This window comes from Lepidochelys kempii, chromosome 10 (genome assembly GCF_965140265.1).
Source record: "Lepidochelys kempii isolate rLepKem1 chromosome 10, rLepKem1.hap2, whole genome shotgun sequence".
In the NCBI taxonomy this organism is placed as follows: Eukaryota; Metazoa; Chordata; order Testudines; family Cheloniidae; genus Lepidochelys; species Lepidochelys kempii.
Window position 1 is genome coordinate 55,013,797 of NC_133265.1, and position 27,356 is coordinate 55,041,152.

Here is a 27,356-nt window from a genome sequence, read left to right on the forward strand (position 1 = left end):
ACCATAGCTTGCAGGAGCTGTGTGCATTAAGCCTGATTATAGAGTCTGTAGAGAAGGAGGGAGGGGGACAGCAGTTTGTACCAGTGCATTGCCTTGTTTTTCTGCTTCTCTAGCCTGGCTTGTAACACTTGTAACAGGGTGCAGATCAGAGCAGGACTCTCATGTTCTTGTGCTTTGATTTTGGTTGTACACAGCTGTGTCTTTTCTGAGTTTTAGCTATAATTTGCTGATCATTGGTTTCAGTGAAGACAGCTCAGACTATATGAATACATTTAGAGTTTCCCTTGGTGGCAGGGTGGTAGGTCACACATGGAGAGTAAGGAGCAGGGAACTAAAAAAGGAAGAGGAGGGAAGCTCACAGGTTCCTTAAGGAGGATGAGTGGCTCCTTCAAACGCACTTCACTAAAGGGCTCGGCATCTGGATCTCAAAAGGTAAGTCTGCAGTTATCTGAGGGATGGAGTAGGAGGCAAATGGCTGGAGAGATGTTCTGCTCCCTGCTCAGATTTATTTCAGAGCCTTCACCACATAAAGGAGATCAGTTCTCTCCGTCCCACTGTATTGTTGTCACTTACGAAGGCAGCAATCATGTTAATTGCATTGATTGCGCCAATGACTATTTTTCTTCCTGTGAAAGTTATTTTTCTCTCCCCCTCCCAAGCTCCCTCCACCCCACCCCCAATCTCTCTCACGCACACACTGTGTTTTAGGCAGCTAAGATGAGGGAAGTTTTTCATGTAAAAGGGTTTGACTCTGATGCTATCAAAAGTGTGAAATAATGTCTTAATGAATATTGATTATTTTGTGTTGATGCTAAATCAATATGCAATTGATGGGGAGACTGATATATTAAAGTGATTTTTATATGATTCACGGGGTCAAAATCATGCAGATACTATAAGAAATACAATCAATACTTAGATTATTTACGGTGTACAGTGTAGTATGTGAACTGAAGAAAAAACAAGAGCTGGATGAAATGTCCTGGTGATATCTCTAAGTTCAGCTTCTCAGTGTGATTAACTTGCAACTACAGAATGAGCTGTTAGAGTCAGTGGTGAGGGATGATGTGTTTATTTTTTTATGCTTGTAGTATTTTTTAATTCACTTTTTGACTGGATTGGCGAGCTAGTTTGGAGCAAATTTGAAGCGACTCAAACCATGATTTCCCAGGGTTTCTGAACTCAGCTGGAACTTTTCTCAATGGTTGAATCAGTTTAAGTCTTGAAAAATGTCTTTCTCCTTTCCTGTAACCCAGCAGCTTTTCCTTTTAAACCAACTGCTGCTGCCCGGTGAATTTTAAATGCATAGAATTTGGTAAAGGAGTGAAAGTAAGTAAAGTAGTGGGCAGAAGTGGGAGAAAGTGGGTTTGGAGACTTCTTGGAGGAAGGAGATCATCAATACAAATAGTGACAAGGTGGGTGAGGTAATATCATTGTAGGGAGCCAGGGTGGCTTCCCTCCAAACCAGAGAGTAAAGAGCCACTCTCTTGGCCTGAGTGGGTGGGGCCAGACCAAGTTTATGCCAATCCCCGGAAGGGGAGGGGTGGGACAGGAAGTACAAAGAGCAGGGCCCTTTGCCCAGTGAGAGGAGCGCCAGGGAGGGAGACAGACACAGGCTACTCCCTCCAGACCCTGCTCCCGACCCAGAGGAGGCCCTGGGCCAGGAGGAACCTGACCGGGAGGAAGGCCTGTGGCGACCAGGACTGCCAGCCGCTGAGTACCCGGAGGACCTGGAGGGGCCAGGCTGTAACCCGGGCCAGCATGAGCCCGACACAGAGGGAAAGCTGGAGCTGCCAGCAGCTGAATACCCGGATGAGCTGGAGGGACCAGAGAGGCCCGCTTGAGAGACCGGGTAGGAAGTAGCCCAGGGGCAGAACTGCACCGTGTGATGGGTGTATTTGGTCAGCGGGGCGCAGATGGCTCCCTGCTGACCCAGCGGCGGGACCTTCGCCTCCCGCCACTGTCAGAGCCCTGGGCTGGAACGCAGTGGAGTTGGGCGGGCCTGCGTTCCCCTACCCTGGCCAACCCGCCTTGGGTAGCAGAATCGCGCGCCGCAGACTCGGGCCGGGGCTCCCCTGCCGGAGGGGCGTGCCGCAGACTCAGGCTGGGGCTCCCCGGGGCCCGAAAGGTGTGACGAAGGCCTGCCCGTGAGACCATAGCTCTCCATCGCCCCCTAGGGGCTCGGTGGACTGATTGAAACCTGTCACAATCATTTATTGGATCAAGCTCTGTGTAAGCGTGAAAGTTTGTCTCTTTCACCAAAAGAAGTTGGTCCAATAAAAGATATTGCCTCATCCACCTTGTCACTCTAGTCACATCAACATGGCTACAACTACACTGCAAGCAATACAGATGGAGGCAGCTAAGTAGGTATGAAAAGTGTCCTTGTTCAGAGCCATCTTTCTGTGTATTGGGTAGTGTATCTTGTAGTCAGTTGTGGATGCTAGACAGGATACTTGGCCTAGGGGAGCCCCACAACAGCAGACTGACTTCTCCTTGCACTTGAAATCAAGGGCCTTGGTTTATGGAATTTTGAGAACCATTAAGGACCATTTAATATTATCTGTATTGTGGTAGGACTTAGGGGCCCCAGCCCCATTTTGTTAGGCACTATAGAAACATGCAACAGGGAAAGAGCTCTTAGTGTAAGATGAGATAACAAGTTGGTACAAGAACAAGATGATCCTGATCAGTGTGATCATGATCACACTGCAGTGGCCACAGCATGCCAGCTACCTAATCGTTGTCAAGATTTTTTTGGAGGCATCAGAGCAGAGGGGAGTCTTTGCAGCAGCATTTTGAGTGGCTGTAAGTAGAATAGATCTGAGAGATCTTGTACAGAGAAAAAAACAGGAAATTTTAGACATGATCTGTGTGGATCGAGAAAGAGAGGGCTGAGGTGAAAAACGATTACAGTCCTGATTACCAGTGAGGATAGGATAGGATTGGGCCCTTCAGGGCAGTTGGTACTCAAGTGTGATGCCTCCCAAACACGTCACACTGAGAGAAAACTGAGAGGAATGAAGCCTTCACATCTGGTGATATGTACAAAACTGTAATAGAAGCAGAACAACATGTTATTGTATCTATTGAAACCTAGCAGAACTATCATGGACATTTACCATCCCAAGCATAAAAATCTACATGCCAGGCCTTGCCATTATAATTGCCTATTATTTGTGTATAATAGTGCATCAGTTGGGATCAGAGCCTCATTATGCTATGCACTGTGGATACACAGAGTTAATGGTGAGGAGAATTTTTGGTAGACTGATAAAGTTGAGGGTATTTGCTGACTAATATGGTACCATAGTGGAAAAGGAAAAAAGTGAATAAAAAAAGTAAATTTTTCCCCTTTGCAATTTCATTTTCTATGCTGATGCTCTTTAACCTTGTAAAATTGGTAAGGGAAATCCACAATAAACATCCACTGTTTAGCAAATGTCTTTTACCACAGGTGCATTCAACATTTTTTTTAAAAGTCCTTGAGCTCATCTCACGATTACAAACATATAATTTAATTTTCCATTACTAAAAGCTCAAACTGAAATACCTAGATGAAAATAGCTTCTGCTGACCATGTTTATCATAGGCGTTAGGTTAAGCCAATCAAGGATAGAGGGGAAAATACATTGTGATTTTTTTGTAACAAAGTTGAACTTGCAATTGCAATGCTACAGTTATAATACTCTAAGAAGCACTGTGAATTTTAGGATTTCAGATTTTTCATTGAATTTCTTTGTACTCTCTTTTAATATTTATTGTAGGCAAGTTATGACTTATCTTTCAAGAGAGAATCACTTATCAGTGTTTGCTAAAATTTTCCTTGATCTATATGAAAGCATGACTTATGCAGATGGTGTTGAACCTGCCAAGAGAGGCTCAAATGGGTTCAGCTGATTAATTGAGGCAGATGAAACATTATTCCAATAGCATACAAGGGAGGTGGAAGTGGCTTAGAGACAAGAGATCTGAGATATGGGATGAAATGTCCTGAGGTAGGAACTCTAGGTGAGGCTACAGCTGGGGAAAAGCTGAAACCAGGAAGGGGTTAAATTTAACTCTGGTGTGGATTTAAAACTAATCTCAGATTTTGGTCCTAGGTAGGGATTTTTTTAAATTGGGATTTAGTTGTTTCAGCCTGAGGTTGGAAATCACAGCTCTGAAATGACATAACTTTTGTGAAGTGGTTGAAGGATATATAGATTTATAAGGAATATTTCACCTGCCACTGTGGGCTCTTAGGGGCAGGGACTGTCTTTTTTTTCAGTGTTTGTACAGTCGCTAGCACAATGGGGTCCTGGTCCATGCCTGGGATCTTCAGTGTTACCGCAATACACATAAATAAAAATAGTAATAGGAAAATGCCCAGCAGCTCTGCTCAACAAGTTAGGACAAAGTGAAGAGGACTTCTGTGGAATAATATCTATACAATAACTCTTTACTTTTACCACTGTGGCAGAACTTGTCCCAACTTCTTATATTCAGTCAAAGGGCCAGATTTTGATACCCTTATTCATGAAAAGCACTGTCTTACTCCACAAGTGGTTCCCCTGAAGATACTACTCAATGTGAATAAGGGCACCATAATCTACCCCAAAAGTAAATATCCTGGGTGTGGCTTAAGAATGGCAGTGCCTCAGCAAAGGAATACTTGTTTTGTTGTGTTGGATGAATTTACTGTACTTAAGTGTTAAAATTTCCAAAATTATCCTATGAGGAAACATCTTGTCTGGATATACAGCAGTTTGCATGTAACTCCCATTAACGCAATTATGCTAGTAAATTCCAGTGCCATGTGTTGACACTATACAGTGCACTTATCTATACATCCCATTCCCACTGACTTGTTCTAAAAATATTTCAAATGTACTGAACATGATCCAGTTCCCCTGGCTCTTGGGATATAATTATATTACTGAAACTCTGCTTCTTTCCTTCTCTCCGCATATTCTTTTCTATTCACCTCTAATTTTGAAAACTCATTATCTCCATGTCTGTGAACATGGTCAATACTTCTAAATAGGGATGTATCCAACACAAGCTTTTGGAAATTGGATTTCCACTGAGTAGGGTTGCTAGCAATGCTTTAGTGGCTCATACCTCACATCTCTGCCCTGTTACTAGGTATCAAATTGTGAAGGCCATCAGATCATTTACAAAAAATGTGTACAATAAAACCGTGGTTGAGATATAGTCTTAAGATATCTGTCTAAATCCCCTAGACTGCTTTGAAAATCAAAACTCAAACTTCTATTGGAGGTAACACATCTAATTTTTATTTTAACAGCATAAGCCAAAACAGTGATTTACATAGGTAATTCCCAGAGAGTAAAAAGATACAAAGATTTCTTGAAGCTGCAGACCAACATGAATATTTTATCATAAATATTTTGCAAATAATTATACAAGTCAAAATAAAATAGGAGGGGATCAGTACTTCCTCTCGCTGGGAACAAATTACAGGTTTAAACCAGGGAAACGAGAGTTTAGATAAGGAAATGTCTTTGGGTCCCCTTGCGAATAAATCACTGGTTTGGCCTAGCTCTCTGGCTGATGAATCTTGCCCATATGCTCAGGGTTTAGCTGATCGCCATATTTGGGGTCGGGAAGGAATTTTCCTCCAGGGCAGATTGGAAGAGGCCCTGGAGGTTTTTCGCCTTCCTCTGTAGCCTGGGGCACGGGTCACTTGCTGGAGGATTCTCTGCTCCTTGAAGTGTTTAAACCACGATTTGAGGACTTCAATAGCACAGACATAGGTGAGAGGTTTATTGCAGGAGTGGTGGGTGAAATTCTGTGGCCTGCATTGTGCAGGGGTCGGACTAGATGATCATAATGGTCCCTTTTGATCTAAATATCTATGAATCTGTGGTACATTTATTAACGTTTTAAAATTGCCTACTGAAAGATCAATTAAAGGAGCTTAATTGCACTTGGTAATTTTCAATTACGTAAGTTTTCAGTGCTTGCTTTTAGTTCTATTAAAAATGGCACAGAAAGAGATTGGGGAAAAATAATATATCCAGTGAATTCAGCCTCTGTTTTTGCTGATGAACTATCTGTGAGTGGATTGTGATTTCCTCAAATGTAATCATTATTTGATTATTTTAAAAGATTAACTCTGTAGGTTTATTGGGAGCAGTTCTCGGTGACTGCCTGGTATTAGAGTTGTGTTACTTAGTTATGATGGATCAGATAAGTCATCAGATAAGTCACTGTATAAGCATTTTGTCACAGATACTCACACTTGTACACTTAAAATTCAGTTTCTATAAAAACTCCTGGTTCTGACTTTGAAATTCTCTTCTCACAAATATTGGGGTCAATTACCTCAATAACTTGAAGGCTCATCCACTGTCTTGTGCTGCACAGGTTTTCAGTGGTGAGAATGGGAAGATGACCTGGGGATAATCTTCCTTTCTCCCCCGCACACAAGTACAGCAAGGTAGGATCTATATATTACATAGTGTTCAGGAAATATTAGGGGGCTCGTTGAGCTTCCACACCAGCTGGCCTTCCATGGTCCCAAAAGGGTGTGGTCGGAACCCCAGACTACAACTAGTTTGTGAGATCCTGTCTGGAGAATAAACTACCCAGGGTAACAGGCTGCTCCTTTTCAAAGGAACAGTAAACTCTGCCTACCATCATGTGGCCCCAGCTCTAAGCCACCAGGAAGTAAAAAGTATGGCTCGCACCCCTTTGCTCCCATTCTCCTGCATCTCTGGGAAGATTTGCCTATGTAGGAAGTTGATCAATTAATCTCACCAGCAAAGTCACATACTGTAGCTGGATTTTAAAAGGGACTAATTGATGTTTTGGCCAAGAACATCATTTGAAGTTCTAATACTTTGCAGAGAGGATTATACCGAATCATTTAATTGGTTGCTTGTTTGTCTAGGCATTGGATCAATTTAACAGTCAAATTTAGTATTTAATGTCCTTCAATTTTGTATGTTCAAAGAAATTAGACAAGTGTTTTAGAAGTCCAGTAAATATCAGTTCATGCTGCAAGGTACCAGCTGATCACAGTAGGAACTGAAAAAGAATGTTTTAAGGTAGCATTGCGCAGTTGGCCAGGTGAATTATGCTGCAAGACTGCTTTCCTCTGAAGCACAGGCTGCTGCCAGAGACGGAATGCCAAATTTGATGGACTATTAATCCAGTCTGGAGTGTCAAATCTAATGTCCCTAATATGACACTCCTTGATGCATTGTGTGTACAATAAATGCCCTCTGAAATGGAAATAATTTAAGATACCACTTCGAGTGTTACCCTGTGTGCTTAAAGACTGTTTGAGAGAGAGATTGGAATAGTGTTTTTTCTGGGCTATCACCAGGTTCCCCTGGGCCTACCAGATTGCTTCAGTCCCATGATCTAAAAGTCAGCAGATTGTGGAAATTCTATAGTACATTGTATGGACATACTGCAAGTAATATATACCCAGCATGAAGATGACAGGTTACCAGAAAGGGACAAACAGTTTATGGCTGAAGATATGATGTGTCAGAATGGGATCTGAGTCAATATTTTGTAAATTTTATAGCTGTAACCCCTTCACTTTTCTCTAACCTCAACCTTCCCCATAGATTATTGTTCACATATAACATGTGGTACCAGGACTTTCTATGAATGAGACATTTTGGGTGTTGCTGAAAGCTGTAAAAATTAACCTTCTTCAGTATGTCAGAGCCCCAGGTTTGGCAAATGTAGAGTTGCCATGGGCTTGGAATAAGGAACATTTGGGCGAATCGATACATCTGGGAATAATACTATAGGAGGTCAGCAATTTACAGTGAATGCAGGCTGTTCAGCAGTACAAATAGCAGTACAATAAGCTGCAAGTTTTCCTGAACATTTAGCCATCTGTGTGGAACTTAATTCATACATTTATCTAGCACCTTGCATCCCAAGGGGTTCTATTTCTCTTTTAAAAATTAAACTGATACACAAATGATGCATACAGAGGGATTACTTCATACAACACTGAAATGCAGTAATCTTAATACTTCACAGCATTCATAGGCAGGAGTTTAGGACAGGAAGTAGAGAATATTTTTTCCAGTTGTAATTTCAGGGCCAGTTTAGGTGGGCAGAATTTTGGTAAGTAGAATTAGAGTTGACACTCCTCCTTATTTTACCAATGTCATTGAAAGGTGAACTGTTTTTTGAAACAGGTAAACTTGTGGTTTTGGTAACAGAAACATTGTAGCCATGCTGTAAGGGTGTGCAGTGGTGCAAGCAAGCAATGATCATAATACTGCTTGTTCAGAAAACCATCCTCTTTAATGACCAAAAGTGATTGGGATCTTCACCATTTAGGAATATTAATCCTTAAACTGAACCTAAAAACTGTTCAGCCAACCAGCATGGTGGCTCATGATGATGAAAGCACTAGTGGCTTTGCAGACAATGAGATTACTAAAGCGCCTATGTACAAGCAGTTACCACTCAGACATTTAAGAGGAAAAATTACTTCCTTAGAACTCATGACAGAGCTATTGCTTTCATTAGAAATATATCTGAATTGATAGTTAAAGCCCATATGCCATTCTCAGTGGTGGAAAATATTTCGTTTCTAAACCATCCTTTGGTGTGCTTACATTCCTACCTCCTGTCAAGTTGACAGCTAGGTTTCCCAGGATTTTGCAGTGAAGATACCATGGGTTTGAGTTATCCTTGAGAGTAAGTCTTCCTGTGTGTTTGTGCAGCTCTTAAAACAGTGACTTCCCAAACCTGGCTCAGGGGCCACTGGATGTTACTTTAATATAATTATTAAATAATATCCTCTTCAAATAATACAAACGTTGGCTGTACCCTTGAGTAGAATATATACATAAAAAGCTTTCAACTTTAAGTGACAGAATCTGTTTGTAAAGTGTGAAATAATGTTGCTTGTTTTCAACTATTTGGCTAAATTCTGGCCTGCTGCATACATGGGCTCAGAGCCAGTGTAGCATAAATGTGCATTTATAGTCTTGCTAGCTGTGGCCCCAGCACAGCTCCACAGAAATTCCTTCTCTGATTTGGAACAAGCACAAACCATGCTTCCAACTCTGATGTCTCTGGCCTACAAATCCCTCCTCATGGCTCCTATCATTCAGGGTGTGCAAACCAACTTGACTCTCGTGATTCTGGGTGGAGACAAAATCGGGGCAGAACACTTTGAGTGCACTCTCCCTTTGATGCATGTGGTTTTATAGAAGGGTTGTCCCAGAATTTGACATGTGGAGTAGCTAGATGACAAACAATGGCCATGAATACAGCAAAAAAATATTTTGCAATATAAATGTTAACAAATTTTCATCTGTTGTTGTCTTAGAAAATGCTTATGGGACTGGAGGAGACTTAAGCACAAGTCTGTGACACGTTTTCAGAAGAGACCCTCCCATATCTCTCCAAGTTTTTAAAAAATAGTTCAAATGTTTGCTTGATAGCAGTATTTTGCTCACAAATGGTTAATGTCTCATATCCTAATACAAGCTTGCTGATGATCTTGCAATTAAGTATTGACTGGGGGACTTACTGCTCTCCATTGTTCAAACTATGACTAAATAGCAATTAACCATCATTGTAATTAGGAATAGATTACTTCAAATGCTTTCTAATTTCAAGTTCCACACCGGCATGATTTGCCTCAGACAATGAGGATTTCTGTCATTTAGGCAGGTTTAGTGACTCGGTGAAAATTTCAGATGCTTGGGGTGTGATAGAATGGTGAGAGTAAACTGATACAGAGCTATCCACTTAAAAGAAGCCATGTGGGCTAATAGGGCACTAAATTGGAAGACAGGAGTTGATGGTTTTATACCCAACTCTGCCATTGACCTGCTATGTGACCTTAGGCAAGTTACCTTCCCTCTCTGTGCTTCCGTTTCCCCTCATGCCCTTCACCCGCCTTGTCTATTTAGATTGGAAGTTCTTTGAAGCAAGGATTGTCTCTTACTGTTTTTGTGCAGCACCTAACAAAATGGGGCCCCAGTCTTGGTTGGGGCCTACAGGTGCTACTGTAATACTAATGATCCAGAAAAGTCAGTACAGCAGCTTGATAATGGTTCTGTACAGTCACACGCTTATTTATGTAATGTCCTGGCTCAGTAGTCTAATCTCACCCCCCAGTCTAGAACAAGCATATTTACATTGTGTCACAGATCCTAGCAAGTGCCCCCTTGTGTCAATCACTAGGACTTCTGTGAGGGGAGTCCCAGCCTCTGTGTCCCTGGACCTCCCAGGGAGTTTTGGCCCCTGGAGACAGCCTGAATGGAGTCCAGCCACTGTCCCAAGCTCCGGGTCTCTTGGCACACACTCAGGGTGCAGACCTACTGTCTAGCACCTCATTCTGAGAGCAGGAACCCACTTTCCAGCTGCCTAGCCCTGGGCACAACGATGACCCTTCAGACTCCCTGGTACTTAAACATACCCAAAAGATGTGACGTTTCTGCTTATAGTTTAACTCTCTCAGGGTCATGCAGCAGTTGTGAAGCAGTTAACACACTGAGAGACACTTTGCTCAGAGTTTCGAACAAATTTATCCTTTTTACTTTATACTTAATCATACAAAGCACAGGAGAGTACAGAGCATACAGAACAAACACCACACACATGTCACAGTCCTCAGGGTGTCCAGAAAGACAAGCAAGGTGTCCCATGCCTTATGCAGACTGTTACCTGCAGAGTGATGGTCTCTCTCTCTCTCATGGAGTCTTTACGCAGCTTCTGTGACCTTGCTTTCCCGTCCCACACTTTATCTTCCAGTCTGCCCCACATCACAGCCCGCCTTCCTGTGTGTTCCCTCATTTAAACTCCTGGTCACTTTTATTCTGTTTTGGGCAACTTTCCACTGCTCCTGCCTTCCCTGCTCCCTTCAGAGGAGTCGGCTAAATGGGTATTCTAAGGATACAGCTCACCCATTTTTCCCAGGTGTCTGCAACTGAATCAAGTCATTGAAGCCTAAGCACACCCATGTATCTGCCTGCTGGTGTGTAGCTGTGACAGGACCTGTCAGCGATGGTGGAGCGACATACCTATAGGAATTCATGAGAGCAGTTTTTCATAATACAACTTCAAAATATCAACCAGACTTTGAGCTGTACAGACATGGCCCCAATTCCTCACCGCTGGGGGAATGAGCTGGCTACTTATCCTACCAAAACTCATCTGATCAAAGGTGACACCTCTCCATTTCTCCAGAAGATTGTTTTAATATTCTTCTGATCAGACGTCATTCTTCCAGGTCTCTATGTACCCAGACTGAGATTCAGGAATGATCTTACACACACACACTAGCTGGGTTTCCCAAATGGTGGTATGCTCTAGGATTGGGGGGGCTGTAGTGAGATGCAAGAATGGGGAAGACTTTGTTGTCCCTTTATAGAAGAAATGGAAGCTAAGCTGATCACCTTGCTCTCCAGAGGATTTGAGTGGAACAAGGCCTACATACCAGTCTGCTAGCAAACAAGCAGTAGAAGAAACCAGACATTCAGCTATTTCCTAACCATGCCAAAGAAGAAGGGGAATAGTAGTTTATTGGGCCTCCTCTAGCAACAACTTAAGTAAAGGGGGAACCTAGAGACCTAGAGAACGTTTGTTGTTGCAATTTGGGGACTAATCGGTGCTCTTAGTTACATCAATTGCAACCATATTAAAGTCAGCTATATTGCATGGTCCAGGGCGCATTTAATCCTGCCTCGAGGTGTTTGCCAATTTGTCAGGAAAATAGAATAACTAATTTCCTTAATTGTCTAAGACATTATTGGTGAGAAGTCAATTACCCAAGAATATATGAATTCTTCCACAGCTAAAGCCACTTGCTAAAGTATATTGAATAAAGAGACAACTGAGTGCAAATGAAAATGGCTAATGTAAATACATTCATATTATTCTAGAATGAAGATTCAGTTCAGCTGCCTAGAGCTCTGCAGCAGTCTTCACAGCTGGATTTCATAAGATTATAGAGGCTATGCAAAACACTGAATGGAAGGACTCTACAAAAATAGATCCATATCTATTGTGAAAATGGATAAATGGCTAACTCTCCTAGGCCATGTCTACATTACCCGTCAGATCGGCGGGTAGTGATCTTTCTATCAGAGATCGATTTATCACATCTAGTGTAGACGCGATAAATTGATCCCCGATCGCTCTGCTGTCAACTCCGGAACTCCACTAGGGCGAGAGGCGGAAGCGGAGTCGACGGGGGAGCAGCGGCCACTGACGCTGACTTCAGCTACACTATTCTCATAGCTGACGTTGCGATTAGATCAATTTCCTCCCCCCCGCCACCCATGGTGTAGACCAGGCCTTATATGACAGTAAAAATGGCTGCTACTTCTGGTGTGTTGTCCTTTATGGCTTCTGAGCTAGTTGTGGAAAAATAACTGCCCAGTAAATAAATTAATATTAACTTGAGCATCAATTAACCAGAAGATTGCAACAGAGACAGGCTCAGGCCCAAGTTATAGTTCATGTTGTAGATAACATTTCTTCCCTTGTCTGTGAGACTATAACTGGCAGATGGTCCTAAAAATTTATACAGGTATATTGTTGTCACTGCCACATATATCACAAAGCTAGGTCATTCCTATTTCAGAGTGATACAATTGTTGTTGACCATAAAGTACTTCTATATTTTACAACAGCTATACCACTAACAAAATCTGTAGGGTGCCTGATGTAGCTGTCAGTCAGGCTTTCCCCTGACATCCCAAGTAGGAATACTTGGGTTTTTTTGCACTGTGCTTGGAAATTTTACAGTTTCGGATTAACAGAACATTAATGAGGTTCTGCATTGTAACTGTTGTATTAAAATAGCTCAAAGATTGGCAACCAGAGCTAGGGAGAAGTGGGGAATGACAGCAAGGTGACAAGAAAAAAGAAGTGAGGTAATGGGCTGGAAGAAGGAGTGGTAAAGGAAGAATAATAGGGAAGGAGAAAGAAATGGGAAAGGAGAAGGGAGGCCCAGGACAGGGAGTGCGGGTAGATGCTTGCTCTCAAAACTAAGCCCCAGCCAGAACAAACATTACAATTGGAAAGGTCATGCTTGCTGGATTTCAGATATTTTGTTTTTAGCTTTTCATTTTAAAACAGTTCTGATCTAAGCTGTGGGTGTGTGCTACTGCAGCCAGTACCCTGACTGAATCTTCTCTGAGAAAAATAGTCAGCTCTTCATTTTCTTTTTTGTCCTATTCCATGAGAGTGACATTGCAGTAGGGGAATGTGATCGTGTGCCATCACGCAGCTGTGGAGTATGTGGGCTACTTTCTGAACCGGCCAGACAGTCTCAGAGGCATAAGAAGGCAGACTGTTCAGGGGCCTCTGGAAATAATGCATTCAGCTTCACTCCTTACTGCTGGTTCAAAACGCATCTTGGATCTGGCCCCACCACAGACAGAAGGAGCATCAGCAGGAATTAATCCGGTGTCCCACCTAGCACTACATCAGTGCTGGACTTTAGAGGTGTGGGGGGAGGAAAGCTTTCTGTATCCCAGCACTGCCAATGCTCACCACACAATATCTGACGGAACATATGTCTGTGCTTGTGTGTAAGCATGTGGCATGAGGGGAGCTGATATTCTCAGACATGAGGCATTTAGGATAAGCAATGCTGGGGCCACAGAATTCTCTTAACTTTACCCTGCAAAGTCATCATGAATGCCATAATGCAGAACTCCACAGACTTTGGCTGGAATGATATTATTTGTAATCTGTTGATACCGTTGTTCACTACCGACAAACAAAATTGCATCTAATTCTTAGAAAAGTACACAGGGCCATATTCTGCTCTCAGTTACACCCAGAGCAAAAACCCCTGGAGTCAATGGGAGTGGTACATGTACCTCCAAGGGCAGGATTTTACCTACATTAAATAAATGAAAGAGCAGTTCACAATGTTACATTTTAATGTAAAGCTATAAAATCAGTCATTCCTTTTCTCCAATAAATTAAACTGACACAGCAGAGAGTTGCCCTGTTTTCATGATCTCTCAGGATCATTCATTATCTCTATGAAAGTGTCTCAGAATAGAATACAGAAAACTGGAGGAGTGATTTACATGCTCTCCTGAGAGGCAAGCAGGGAAGATGAGCCCAGTTTTAGCCTACAAGGCAATGAGCTAGAAGACTGCAAACATTTAACACGCACAAGGAGAGAAGCAAAGCACCAGAAAATAGGCATTAGTTTGAATTATCTATTTTGTATAACAAGCTAGGGATCAGACCCCAATAAACATGCTTTGCATGAGTGAACAGTAGCACAGACACACAATAGGAAAATACATATAGAAAAATTAAAATATTGTCTACAAAGGCAAATCTGTTTAGAGCTTTCTCATAGATACTGAAGTAAGTATTAACTCTCAGTTTGATAGGACTCGTTTTGTTTCTACTGCCTGATAGGCCCTTCCCTCCAATTACAATATATTGCGTATTGTTATGCTCAATCCCAATGCTAAACAGTTTGATTTTGCTTCAGAAGCTCAGTCACAAAATCAGACAAGAATTTGGTGCGGAAGGCAAGAGGAAGCTGGTGATAGATATTCAAAGAGAGAAATGTAGCGGTCAGAGCAGTCAGAGATTCGTTTAGTGATCTCAGAAGAAGTTGCTGAGGAATTATGATGTTTAATAAGGAGCTGGGTGTCCATATCTAACCTGGAACACAGCTAAGGCAACCCCCTAAGATGCTAGCAGTGGAGAGTGGGGGCCTGGGAAAGCCAGTGTGCTACAAAAAATGGCCAGAATAGAGAACCAAACATTATATAACCCTGGATATTGTGGAAAAAGAGAGAGGAGACAAATATGATACTGATGATACACATACAGGTGACAGTTAACTGCTCAATAGTGGTGGAAAGGGTTAGGGATGGCAGTGGAGATGTCAGAATGGCAGCTGTAGATCCAGGACTGGACAGAAGAGGTTTTGGCGGGGGAGGTAGATTTTGGAGTCTTCAGAGAAGGTCTCTGGAACCATGGGAGCAGAAGAGGTTGCCCAAATAGTGTGTGTGCAGAAGGAGAAGGCAATAGGTCAGAGGAAAAAGATGGAGGGGTATTTGCAGATTCTGGAAGAGAGAAGGAGGAGGAGCCACCAAGGAGATACTGAAGGAACTGTTGGGGTGGAACAAAGAAGGGCAAGAGAGTGCAGAGTCATGAACTCCAGGAATAAAGAACCATTTCTCACATTTTATATTGTGCAGTTACTTAAAAAGTCACACAATTATTAATTTAAGATCTAAATCCCAATTAACAAAAATCACAGACACCCAGATGAACAATTACCATACAAAATTGGAGAATCATTGCTGCAATAGAGGATAAAGATAGAGGATAAAGAAAGTAGCAGATTTTCTGTAACTATGACAACTGTTTTTTCTAGTGTAGTTTGTATTCCTCATAGCACTATATGTATCTCATCCAGAAGTCAAGAAACTGATTCGAAGCTTATTTTTAATGGTAATCTGATCATCTTTATTGAGAAAGATGTCCTCTTCTGACAGAAATTTAACATTCACTGAATACTGTATGATAGCTTTGTGATTTTGAAACATATTCCATCAACCACTGAGTCAACACCAGTTTCCGTAGGGTCTGCAGATCTGACCAGATAAAATTCTAAAGGTTAAAAGAGCAACAACTGCAGCCCAATTAAGAGTATCGAATTCTCCAAAGCAGTAAAGAGTTCTAGTAAAAACTGGGTCCACCTGCAAGAGGTTTTATACTTCACTAGAAAGTACTACCTGAAAATGATCATTCCTCCTTGTTAAACTTCTATTGCCATCCTAAATATCCTACATTGTCTTCTTGTCATAAAATAGCACGTTATTAGATGTTTCTTTTTTTACTTAATGCGTTCCCTCCTGCTGTTGATTGTAAATGACTGCACTCCCCACAGAAGAATACATGAAAGAATGTCACTAACAAGAGTATCCTTTTTTTCTTTTGAAATAAATAGCAGTTCCAAGATTTGTGCAATAAAAGAGCAATTGTAATTTCTGGCTGAACTATCAGTATCCCTAGAAAATATAAAGGTCTCAGATTCTAAGGATGCTGACAGACATTACAATTTATCCATATAACCATTATCCTGCTGCTTTTCTGTGTTTCTTAATGCTTCTATGTTGTAAAACAATATCAGCTTGTGTGATGTTCACTTGGAAATGGCATGAAAAGGCAGCCTGGCTGTATAAAGATTAATCTCTGATAATAGCATAGTAAAAGATGTAACAGCTGGTATGGATTAATATTCCTTTAATATCTGCTTTCATGTGATTAATAGCTGTATGGATAAAACCTTTACCAGAGAAAGCACACAGAGGTTTACAGAGTGGACATTTAAAAGTCAAATGACTTTCTACCAAATGATATCTTAGTTTTTATCTCCTTTTTTGTTTTCAGTGTATTCATCATTCCAGGTCATGTGTTACAAATGTTCACCCTCAGAAGGGCAGAAATAAGTTAAAACCCAAAAATATAGATACCAATAACTTAAAAGGCAGCGCAGGGCGTTGCTTGCAGATCTGCATGCATGGGCCCTTTCTCCTATGCTCGGATCAGGTTGTGAGCTTGTCGAATATCTGAGACTATTCCTAATATAATTCAGCAGAGAATCATTGGCTTATTTATTAGAGCTATGCACAAAGAGTCACAGGTGATTTGGAAAATGGTGGATTTTGTCTTTGTTGATCATGTGACAAGGTAAATATTTTTTACCAGCCTAACATTTTTCCTTTATGTCTCAGCAGAGGGTGGAGTTGAAGGTCAAAGGGTAAATTCCAAAGCATTTTCAAAGGTTTAATCAGCATGTGATTAGCTGTGCCTGGACTCATAGTGGGGAGAAGTGGAAGGGGGGGGCGCTGTTTTATAATCTCTTAATAATCTTAATCTCTTAATAATTTAGCTTTGACAACTAACAAGCTGGGTTTTTACTGAAGTTCCCCCATAATGTTTGGTTATTAAATTGTGAATTTGGTGCTCATAAAAGCGAAATAACCATGGATAGAGTCAGGCATAACATAATTAATAACTGGACAAACTTTCCACATTTATATGTACTAGTGTACCTCTGTTCTGCTCTGAAGTGAGATGGGTGATCCTCCAAAGACTTGGAAGCTGGCTTTAGATGATCAGCTTTATAAAAATAAGTGTAACCCTTCTGCCTGTCAGAATTGGCAGCAACAGGGCCGGGTTCAGTATCTAGGGGTTCCATTCCAATAACAATGCAAAACCAGCTCAAGCCCCCACCCAGTGACCTGGGACAAATATATACCACCCCCCTGGGCGCCTCTAAGCGGCAATACTTCCCGTCTCGCAAGCACAGAGTCTGAGTGTAGCAAAAGCCTTTTAATAACAGAGAGAAAATAATGCTGCATTATGTTGGGGAAACACCACATACATGATTTGTAACACAAATCATGAACCAAAAGACCCACCCCAAGCAGATTGGGCCGTGTCCTTCCCTTTTGGTTCTTGAATCCAGCAAACCAAAAGTTACCCAAAGTCCCAGAAGCCTGCAACCCTAAAGTTCAAAAGTTCATCTGCAGAGTTTACCTCCCAGCCTGGGTGGAAAAGGGGGAGGTTTTGGGGCACCTTATGTGCTCCGCTGCTCATGTCGATGTCCGACTACCCTGCCTCTCCGTGGGGGTCCGCTGCAGCCTTCACCGCGAGCTGCTCCGCTCAGCCAGCCATCCCAAGAGCTGCTCCGCCAGTCATGCTGCGAGCCACTCCTCTCCAGCAGACATCCAGCTAGTCACTCACCAATATATCTTTACCCCACCACCACCTTAACAGCACTCAGTGATTTCAGCTCTTAGTAATTTTAGTTCTTTTAGTGATTTCAGCTCCATAGTGGGGGAGCCTCAGTGCTGGTGTACCATTGGACCAAAGTGAAATCAGCTCAACAGCCTGTAACCACATTCCTAATGGAATCAAAATTAGCTCTGATATTATACAGAAAAGGGTGAAAATGGTATTTGGGGCTCATACCACCAGGTACAAACACCTGTCCCCATCCTCTCTCAATTCACTTGGTTTTGGAACCCATATCCCTTGCCTAGTGAGTGTTACTTAGTTGAGGGCAAGTCCCTCCATCATAAAATGCCAAGTAGAGTTCTACTGTCCTTGATTCACATAACCAGGATAACAACACTTTATTAGTCCTGCCCCAATAACAAAGAGACTGGGGATCCCACAGCAGCCAAAGTGACCAGTTGGGCAAGCAGTCCCATCATGCTAAGCGGGGTGGGTGTGCCCATGCAAATGAGATCATCCCCTGAAGTCATTTTCCACAACTCCTCACCAGATGTCAGGGTAGAGCTCATCCTGACTCTGCTTAATCAGCTTTTATTGTATTAGTGAGTTTTCTTTATCATGGTTCTGGCGAGCCCAGAAAAACTATTACAAGAACAGTCTTTCTCATGTGTTCCAGTGTTTTCTTTCCAGGAAGAAAAGCTCCTTTCTAGTGCAGACATATACAACAAAAAGGAAACCAAACTTCTTTGAACCTTACAGTTGAACTTTGTCTCAGTTTATGTTTAAGATTTGGTTCTTGTCTTACTTGAACTATTTTGCTCAGCCTTCCTTACATCATCCTAGCTTTTCTAATCCTGGGCATCTTTTCAGACAAAACCCACCAGGTTTTGGTGTTCACTTGTGATTTAAAACAGGATTTGAGTTCAGGACTCCAAAGGCAGAAGGCCAGTGCACTTGGCCAGTATGCATGCCCCTGTAGTGAAAACATTGGCAGCATTGCAGAATCGTTAGTAAAGATCATACCCATCACAAGGCTGGCAGGATATAGCCTGTTCGTAGCCTATAGTTTTGTAGTGTCCTTCATCCCAAAGAATCCCAAAGTGCTTTACAAACTCTATGAATCAATTAATCACTGAAATACAGCCATCTCTGGGAAGGAAGGTGGCACCAGGATCCTGCACTTCACTCTATTTGAACTCTTTGTCTCACTCACCAACAGAAGTTGGTCCAATAAAAGATATTACCTCTCCCCACCTTGTCTCTCTATTTGAATGTTGGCACTTTCATAGGGATGTATCAGCTACAATTCATATGGCATTTTGTAAGTCATTCTGGTAATGCTGGAAAAGTTTTAGCAAGGAGGAAGGTCTTTCAGCATGACCTAAAGGTGGTCATAGGCTGGATTTGAAGATCAGAACCCTTACTTAAATTGGGAGGGGAAGAGGGCTGGGAGCCAGCATAGGGACAGAAGCACAGGGATTCTATGCTTGTTTTCCAAGAGTTTTGGATTAGTTTTTCAATTGTCCTTAACTTATTCTAATACACAAGGTTTTTCTCTCTTGCACAAGTGACTAGTCCATTTGATTAGTCATTATGAGCTTTCCCACGGTTGAGACCTAGACAGATGTTAGTCAAATAATGGTCCAAACAGAAGCTCGCTCTCCCATACAGAATCCCATGGCCTCATCCAGAGTTAAACAGCAACTGGCAAAACATTTCAGATACATTTTTTTTAAAGTCCTAATAGAGATGGGTGAATATCAGAAGTCTCAGAGACTCTATCAATCAATAGCAATCTTTGAATATTCTTCCATTTAGTTCAAATGTTTCACATCTATCCTTACCAAGAAACCAGCTGTTCAGTTAAATCTTATTTATCATTTGACTTTTCCCAAAGTCAGATCTTCACTTGAGTTCTTATTTCTTTAGGAAAGGGTCAATTAACAAATTCATCGAACAAACAGTAACTTTTGTTTAAGTACCAGCTGAAAAAATCCCGGTCAGGTAGAGCAATGGGAAAAAAATCACATTAACTCAGTGGAAAATGCCATGTGAAACAGGCCTGACCAATCATCTACAAGCCTTGCATGTTTATGTAGGCATTGTTCTTTAACCAGACACTTATTCATTGAGAACCGTCATTGTTAAATGGACCTGGTCAGAAACTGGAATTTCTGTTCTATGGGATATTTGGGGGGAGGAGGGGAAAGGAGGGGAGAGAATCTGAATTGGAATAAAAAGGTGAAATTTCTGCTGAATTAATATTTTAAAAAATGATTTGGAACCTTTTGAAACATTTCATTTCAAATGTTGAAACTTTCTTTTTGATATCGTAAAAACATTTCATTCACTGTTTTATTAAATATGTTCAAATTCTCATTTTTAAAATAGTATAAAAGTCCAAATGAATCAATATGATGAAGTCAAAATGCAATATTTCTATCTCATTGAAAATAAATGTTTCAGTTTTTTCCCACTAAAAACTTTAATCAAAATTAACATTCCCACAAAAATCTAGATTTTGACACAACTGCATGTTCCAAATGAAAAACTGTCCCACTGAAAAAAATTCTTGACCTGCTCTACTGTTAGATACAACATGCAGTAAGGGAGTGGGACAAAGCAAATCACTTTGAGTATGCAGTTTAAATATAGGCTTTGAGTGTTACCATAATATAAATATTTAAGGATGATATGTTGATTGAGAAGTACATAGAAACTGATCTATAAACCTCCTGGAGCCTATTTACCTGTATATGAACTAGTAAAGCTCACATTCATGTTGCTTTCTGGAACAATGTGTAGAGAAACAGATGCAATCTTGCAGCTCAAGAAGATATTCTGTTTACCGCTAGAGCTTTCACTGGCCAGAGTAACCTAACACTAGTGTCAAGAATAGAGATGGGCAGTATTCATCTGTCTTAACGGCACGAAAGGAAATGTGGCTGCCTTGCTTTCTAGAAAAACATCAGAGCTATTTCGTTGATCTACTTTGTAGACTTAACCTTGAGCAATGTGCAAAGTCACTATGTTGTATTTTGGTGTTAGCCATCTACAGATTACATGATCTGAATCAGGATTTGCACTGCTACTTTTCCCCTGTAGCAATGTTTTATTACCTTGAGATGTTTAACAGAATTCTGAAATCATTTGCTTTTTGGCATCCTACTTATATAAACCATTATAATAATTATTTACCAACACTAAATTTAAGACGATTAAAGCAATGATGATGTACTGCTATCCTTGTACTGTTATCCTTGTGATTGTCTCTGTTCCCAAAACTCTACAAACACTTTTAAAGTGGTGTGAAGGTGTGCACTGTTTCCTAAAACCTCTAGCTGGCAGGCAGCCAAAATGGGGTTGGAGAAGATTCTAGGCACAAAAGCAAATATCTTATAATACTGCTTTCTTTATTAGAAAAAAAAAATTCTTGTTCAGTGTTAGGTGTAAATGACAAGGCTTTGGCCACACCCCAAGCTGACTTGTCATGTCCTCTTGGAACTTTAGAGTGCTTAAGGCCCACTCCTGGCCGGCCAATGCTCAAGGAGGCAGTTTTCTGCCTATATGCTGCACTGGTGTCACACAAGTGGTGTGTAAGCAGGAAGGAAGAGACTCCCAGCACCCCAACTCCTCAAACACACTCATTGTGGGAAAAGCAGAATTTAAGCCCCAATTTAGGAAAAAGGGTGTACGTAGTTTTAAGCCGGTGAGTTGCCCCACTGAGTTCAGTGTGACTACTCAAGCATGCTTGAAGTTCAGGTACTTTACTGAATTAGAACCTTAGCCTCGAGAGCCTGCTCCTGCAAACACTTGTGTTGAGAGGAGTGTTTCTGCTGGGAGTAGTCCCACTGAAGTTGTGTACGTAAATATTTGCCAAACTCAGGACTTTAGTTAGCAACATTATCATTAATTAAAGTAACTAAAACTAACGCCTCATTCTTTACTAATGCAGCATGCTGGTCATGCCAGGCAAATGAACCATGACCAGAAGACAATAGAGACAGCTGAAAGAAAACTTATTTTTCCTGTGTATCATTCACATATTGAACAACAATACTGCTGCTGTTCCCATCATGCCCTTCATTTATCTCATCTCACCACAAAGTGCAATTAGAATATTCAGCCACTAGATAGCAGTATGGTAAATATAAACGCACTGCATTCCATGCACTATAAAGTTTAAATCACAGTAAAACTTCTTTTTCCTTGTTACCATATCTCTGGTAATGTGATCAGTACCACACAACGCTGAGATGCGGAGGAGGAAGAATCCTATCTTCTAGGTACTATTAGCTTTAATTGTTTATTTTTAAATAGTAAATATAAGAATAATTGCTTTTGTACAGAGAACAAAATGTGAACACTTAATACATAGAAAGCTAACTTTAATGCCCTTTCATGCAGTTATTAAACAAGCCATGTCTTTAAATCACAGCAGGAATTACTGTAGAGTCATTTAGAATTGTTATAGACCTGGCTCTCTAAAGCAAAACTTATTAGCCTTTTTTATGTGATATTGAGAAATGTTCATGTGTTGATCAAAAGATTATAAACATTAGAGAAGTAAAATATAATGATGCCATTTAACAAGCCCTCTATCAATGCAGGATTGTTACCTGCAGGACCGTCTGCAGTGCTTTGTCCTACTCATGTAGTTTATATTAGCAAACTTACTTTTAACTGAGCATTGGTAGAGAAGTGTCCATTATAATAGTTCACCAGTAAAAGAACTAATGAAGAGATTAGTGTTCTGATTGTGTCTAGGAATTTTTTTGCTCTAAAGCCACGTAAAAGCCACATAAAATCCACAGAGCTGCAGAATATGATGTAATTATGATGTAATTCAGACTCTGAAAATATATAGGGGAGTAACCAATGGAGCTGGTTGGAACATTTTCTCCAAAATTTCACTTAGTCGAAGTATGCTGTTTCAGTGAAGCAGACATGTTTCATAGACATATCAGTTTTGACAAAGTTTTCATCAGAGGGGGAGAAAAGGGTGAGAGCTTCACAGTCCTTAGGCTGGTGTTTTGGGCAGTGGCCTGGCATATGGGAAACCCGGGTTCAAACCCCGGCTCTGTCTGAGTGATCTAGGATGAAAAACTCTGCTCTGAATCTGGCAGAGTAGCATCCTAAACCCACATCCCAGGCCAGTACCCTAACCTCTCACACATGTACATTTTGAGCTGAAACAGAAATTGAATTGTTCAAAAGCTTTTGGGTTAATTACAATGTAGAATAGAACCAAATTTTGAAACCTCAAAAGTTGCCACAAAAGGGAATTGTCGCACTCTGATCAATTCTAGAAACAAACCATTTTGTTTCTTTCTGCTTGAGATAAATGGTAGTGCTGAGGGAATTGACCTTGTTACAACAAAAGGAAAATGACGATGTCCTGTAGTTTTCCACAGAAACAGGAATAAAATGGAGAGTGATGGTGTAAGATGGGCCCACACTATCCTGCCAATATGCCTCAATCCTGAACTGGAGGGACTACATCTCGGAGTTCTTAACCTCCCCTGACATTGTCAACAGAGAGTCAATTTAAATTTGAAAGTTAACTACAGACACAGGAACCTCTTAGAGGAACTGTGCAATTGTACTGGAACGTCTCAATTTTGGTTCTACAAATCTGTTTTCAGTTTTTCTTAGTCTAAACCACAGTCAGCATTACTCCTAAGGCTTTGTAATATTTCAGACCTGAACAAACATTTCTGAATGCACATGAAGTGTATGTATCACTCCATTTTTAAAGTTCAGCTCTGTTCTCACTTCCTGCCAATATCATGGCAGCCAGCCTGCTGGTTGAGTGGTTTTGTAATTCTCTCCAAGGATCAGCCATGGATTAGTGAGTTGCAGCTGGTATGTTCCACATGCCAAGAGGTTTTGGCACATTTTATTTAATTTTAATGCCCTTTTCTGAATAAATCCTTTATTCCCTCCCCCCTTTTTTTTCCCCTGGGAGGGGGTTGTGTACTATATTTTATCTTTCACTAATTGTGTGTTATGAGACTGTGTGTGTGTGGCCAGCAGTCAAGTGACTCTTGTATCAAAAGGAAAATTCAAGAACTAAAATGGTTCTGATTTAACAACAGGTTTAAACCTCTTCAGAACAGAGGTGTAAAATAGTTCATTAAAAAGTTTTTTTTAAAGATATCCATCATAAATGTAACTGTTCCTTACATGGAGATCATATACACCACTGGTCTCTTTTAATATATTTTGTATTTCAAGAAACCAAGAGCGTACATATTTAGCACTCCTCTATTCTCCTCTGGAAGGAAGATAAAAATTGTGTACTAGAAAGAATACATTTTGTCTCTGTTTTTTTTATAAAATGTAAGTACTTTTAGACCGATTCAAGTCATATTGTTCTATGTCCATCCACCATTAAATACATTTTTCAGATTAGAAAGCTCTCATGCTTTATGCAGGTGTCACTGTTACCACCTCTCTGAGGTGGATCGATCTGGTCCTATCACTCTTGGCTGCAGCAACCCCCACTTCCCATTTCTCAACTGTGTAATTGCACAAGCCCTTTTCCTCTGGAGATCTGTGACCAGTGAGCTGATTAAAGTGACTCAAAAACAGCTTCTTCAAAGCAATATTTGTTCTTTCCCCCTATGGTACAAAGCACACAGAGCTGAGGTATAAAACAAAAAGGGCCTGTGTGCATATTTCCCCTTACTTACACTTTAATCTTTCCTTGCAAGCTTTTGTAAGCTCCATTCGGCCCAGATACCTCCAACTCTGGGATCGGCAAAGCAGACAGTGCTGTTGCAGCATGTGTGCACGTGCACCTTGCTCTCTCTGACAGAGAGACCTCTCCAGCTGCTGTTGTCATCCCACTTATACCCCCTCCCTCTTCCCACTGCTCCCCTAGGCTAGCCTCTTTACAGTATACCTGTTGATACTAGGTTTGACCTGGGAAGAGGATAGCACCTTATTTTTGCCGTTGTTACGTTTCCTGTTAGTTTTGCTCCCCTTACGATTTAACAGGACATAGTCAGGCAGGATAATCTCACACAGGTAAACTGAGGTGCACATGATGTGTATAAAAGTAACACATATACTTCCTTTAATTTTCACACCAGCTAATTATAATACTGAGCATATACATAATATTCTATCAGTAGTAGGCATCCTTCAGTCTCGAGAGACTAGGGGTATCTGCCCCTGAGAGGTAAAGAATTTACTCAGTTGGTTTTATGGCAGTCATGGCTGTGGCTGAAGAGACCCACTCAAGAGAGACAATCTCTGCCGCATCTGTCACATTTAAAGGTAATGTTTTGACCCTTTGGGCTCTGCCTTCTGTGAGCTCTTTTCTCCTTTGCTAAGCTGGAAAGCTTCCTCTCATAAGTCTGGAGACCTTAGTTAAGCTCTTGTTTCCAAAGGCTGAGGTCTTGAGTGTGATCTTCCCAGTTGTCCACATCCATGTCCATTCTTTGAAGTCTGACTTCCACAGATTCTTCAAATGCAATTTTGGGCATCCTTCGGGTCTTTGTCCAGATGCCAGTTTGCTGTAGAGGATGTCCTTTGAGCCCATCATTCATTCAGCACACATGCCTAGACCAGCGGAGGAGTGGTTTACATGCTGGGTATACTGGCCTGCTTGAGCACCTCAGTATTGTTGACTCTGTCCCTCTAGGAGATGCCAAAGATTCACCGAAGGCAACGCATATGAAAGCTATTGAGCCTCTTTTCCTGATGAGAGTATAAGGTCCATGTCTCACTCCCATATAAAAGTGTGCTGATAACACATGCACGCTACACACAGATCTTTGTGTGTTCTGTCAGTTTGTTGTTCTGCCATACCCTCTTGCTCAGTCTAGACGTTGTTGTGGCAGCTTTTCCAATGTGGATGTTGAGTTCCGTTTCAAGTGAAAGGTTGACTGCAATATTGGACCCCAGGTACATGAACTCATTCTCCATTCAAGTTCATAGTTGTTGATTGTGATGGAGGGTGCTTCCTCAACTCCTTGGCACATTATGTTAGTCTTTTTTAGGCTTATGGTAAGCCTGAAGTCTTGGCAGGCTTTGGAAAAACTGTCCATAAGGTTTTGGAGATGAGTTTCTGTGTGGGTTGTCATTGCTGTGTCATCAGCAAAAAGGAGGTGTTGGATAAGGGCCTCCCGAGTCTTAGTTTTATATCTGAGTCTTGCAAGATTGAATAGCTTTCCATCAGATCTTGTGTGCAAGTAGATTCCCTCAGTTGAGGAAACAAAAGTTTGTTTCAGTAGCAGGGAGAAGAAAAATCCCAGAGTTGGGGCAAGTACTCAGCCTTGGTTAACTCTGCTACGAATCTGAAAGCCTCAGAGACTGAGCCGTTGTATTGGACCGTGCTGTACATGTTTTCGTGGAAGGATTGAATCATGCTTAAGACCTTGGGGGGACATCCAGTCTTTTCTAGAAGCACAAATAATACGCTTCTACTGACAAGGTCAAAAGCCTGTGTGAGATCGACAAAGACTATGTAGAGGGGCTTTTTTTGTTCTCCACATTTCTCTTGTAGTTGCCTCAGCGAGAAGATAATGTCAATAGTAGGCTTTTCAGCTCTGAAGCCACATTGTGATTCAGAATAGATTCTGTCTGCAAGGGTCTGAAATCTGTTCTACTAGAATTCTTTAAAGGGGTCAACAAGGATGCAGACAAAGGAGATCCAGTGGATATAGTGGATTTAGATGTTCAGAAAGCCTTTGACAAGGTCCCTCACCAAAGGCTCTTAAGCAAAATAAGAAGTCATGGGATAAGAGGGAAGGTTCTCTCATGGATTGGTAACTGGTTAAAAGATAGGAAACAAAGGGTAGGAATAAATGGTCAGTTTCCAGAATGGAGAGAGGTAAATAGTGGTGTCCCCCAGGGATCTGTACTGGGCCCAGTCCTATTTAACATATTCATAAGCGATCTGGAAAAAGGAGTAAACAGTGAGGTGGCAAAATTTGCAGATGATACAAAACTACTCAAGATAGTTAAGTCCCAGGCAGACTGCGAAGAGTTACAAAAGGTTCTCACAAAGCTGGGTGACAGGGCAACAAAATGGCAGATGAAATTTAATGTTGATAAATGCAAAGTAATGCACATTGGAAAACATAACCCTAACTGTACATATACAATGATGGGGTCTAAATTAGCTGTTACCACTCAAGAAAGAGACCTTGGAGTCATTGTGGATAGTTCTCTGAAATCATCCACTCAATGTGCAGTGGCAGTCAAAAAAGTGAACAAAAAGTTGGGAATCATCAAGAAAGGGATAGATAATAAGACAGAAAATATCATATTGCCTCTATATAAATCCATGGTACTCCCACACCTTGAATACTGCATGCAGATATGGTTGCCCCATCTCAAAAAAGATATATTGGAATTGGAAAAGGTTCAGAAAAGGGCAACAAAAATTATCAGGGGTATGGAACGGCTTCCGTATGAGGAGAGATTAATAAGACTAGGACTTTTCAGCTTGGAAAAGAGGCGATGAAGGGGGGATATGATAGAGGTCTATAAAATCAGGAGTGGTATAGAGAAAGTAAATAAGGAAGTGTTATTTACTCCTTCTCATAATACAAGAACAAGGGGCCACCAAATTAAATTAATAGGTAGCAGGTTCAAAACAAACACAA

General features: G+C 41.2%; 1 protein-coding gene across 1 annotated transcript in view; it reads left to right on the forward strand.

The window, feature by feature from the left end:
- The first annotated feature begins 354 nt into the window (after positions 1 to 354).
- TRPM1 (transient receptor potential cation channel subfamily M member 1) overlaps positions 355 to 27,356 on the forward strand; it is a 136,628-nt gene continuing 109,626 nt past the window's right edge. Inside the window, exon 1 of the mRNA XM_073303660.1 lies at positions 355 to 432. Coding sequence (XP_073159761.1) covers positions 376 to 432 — 57 coding nt within the window. The 5' untranslated portion in view covers positions 355 to 375. The remainder of the gene's footprint in view (positions 433 to 27,356) is intronic.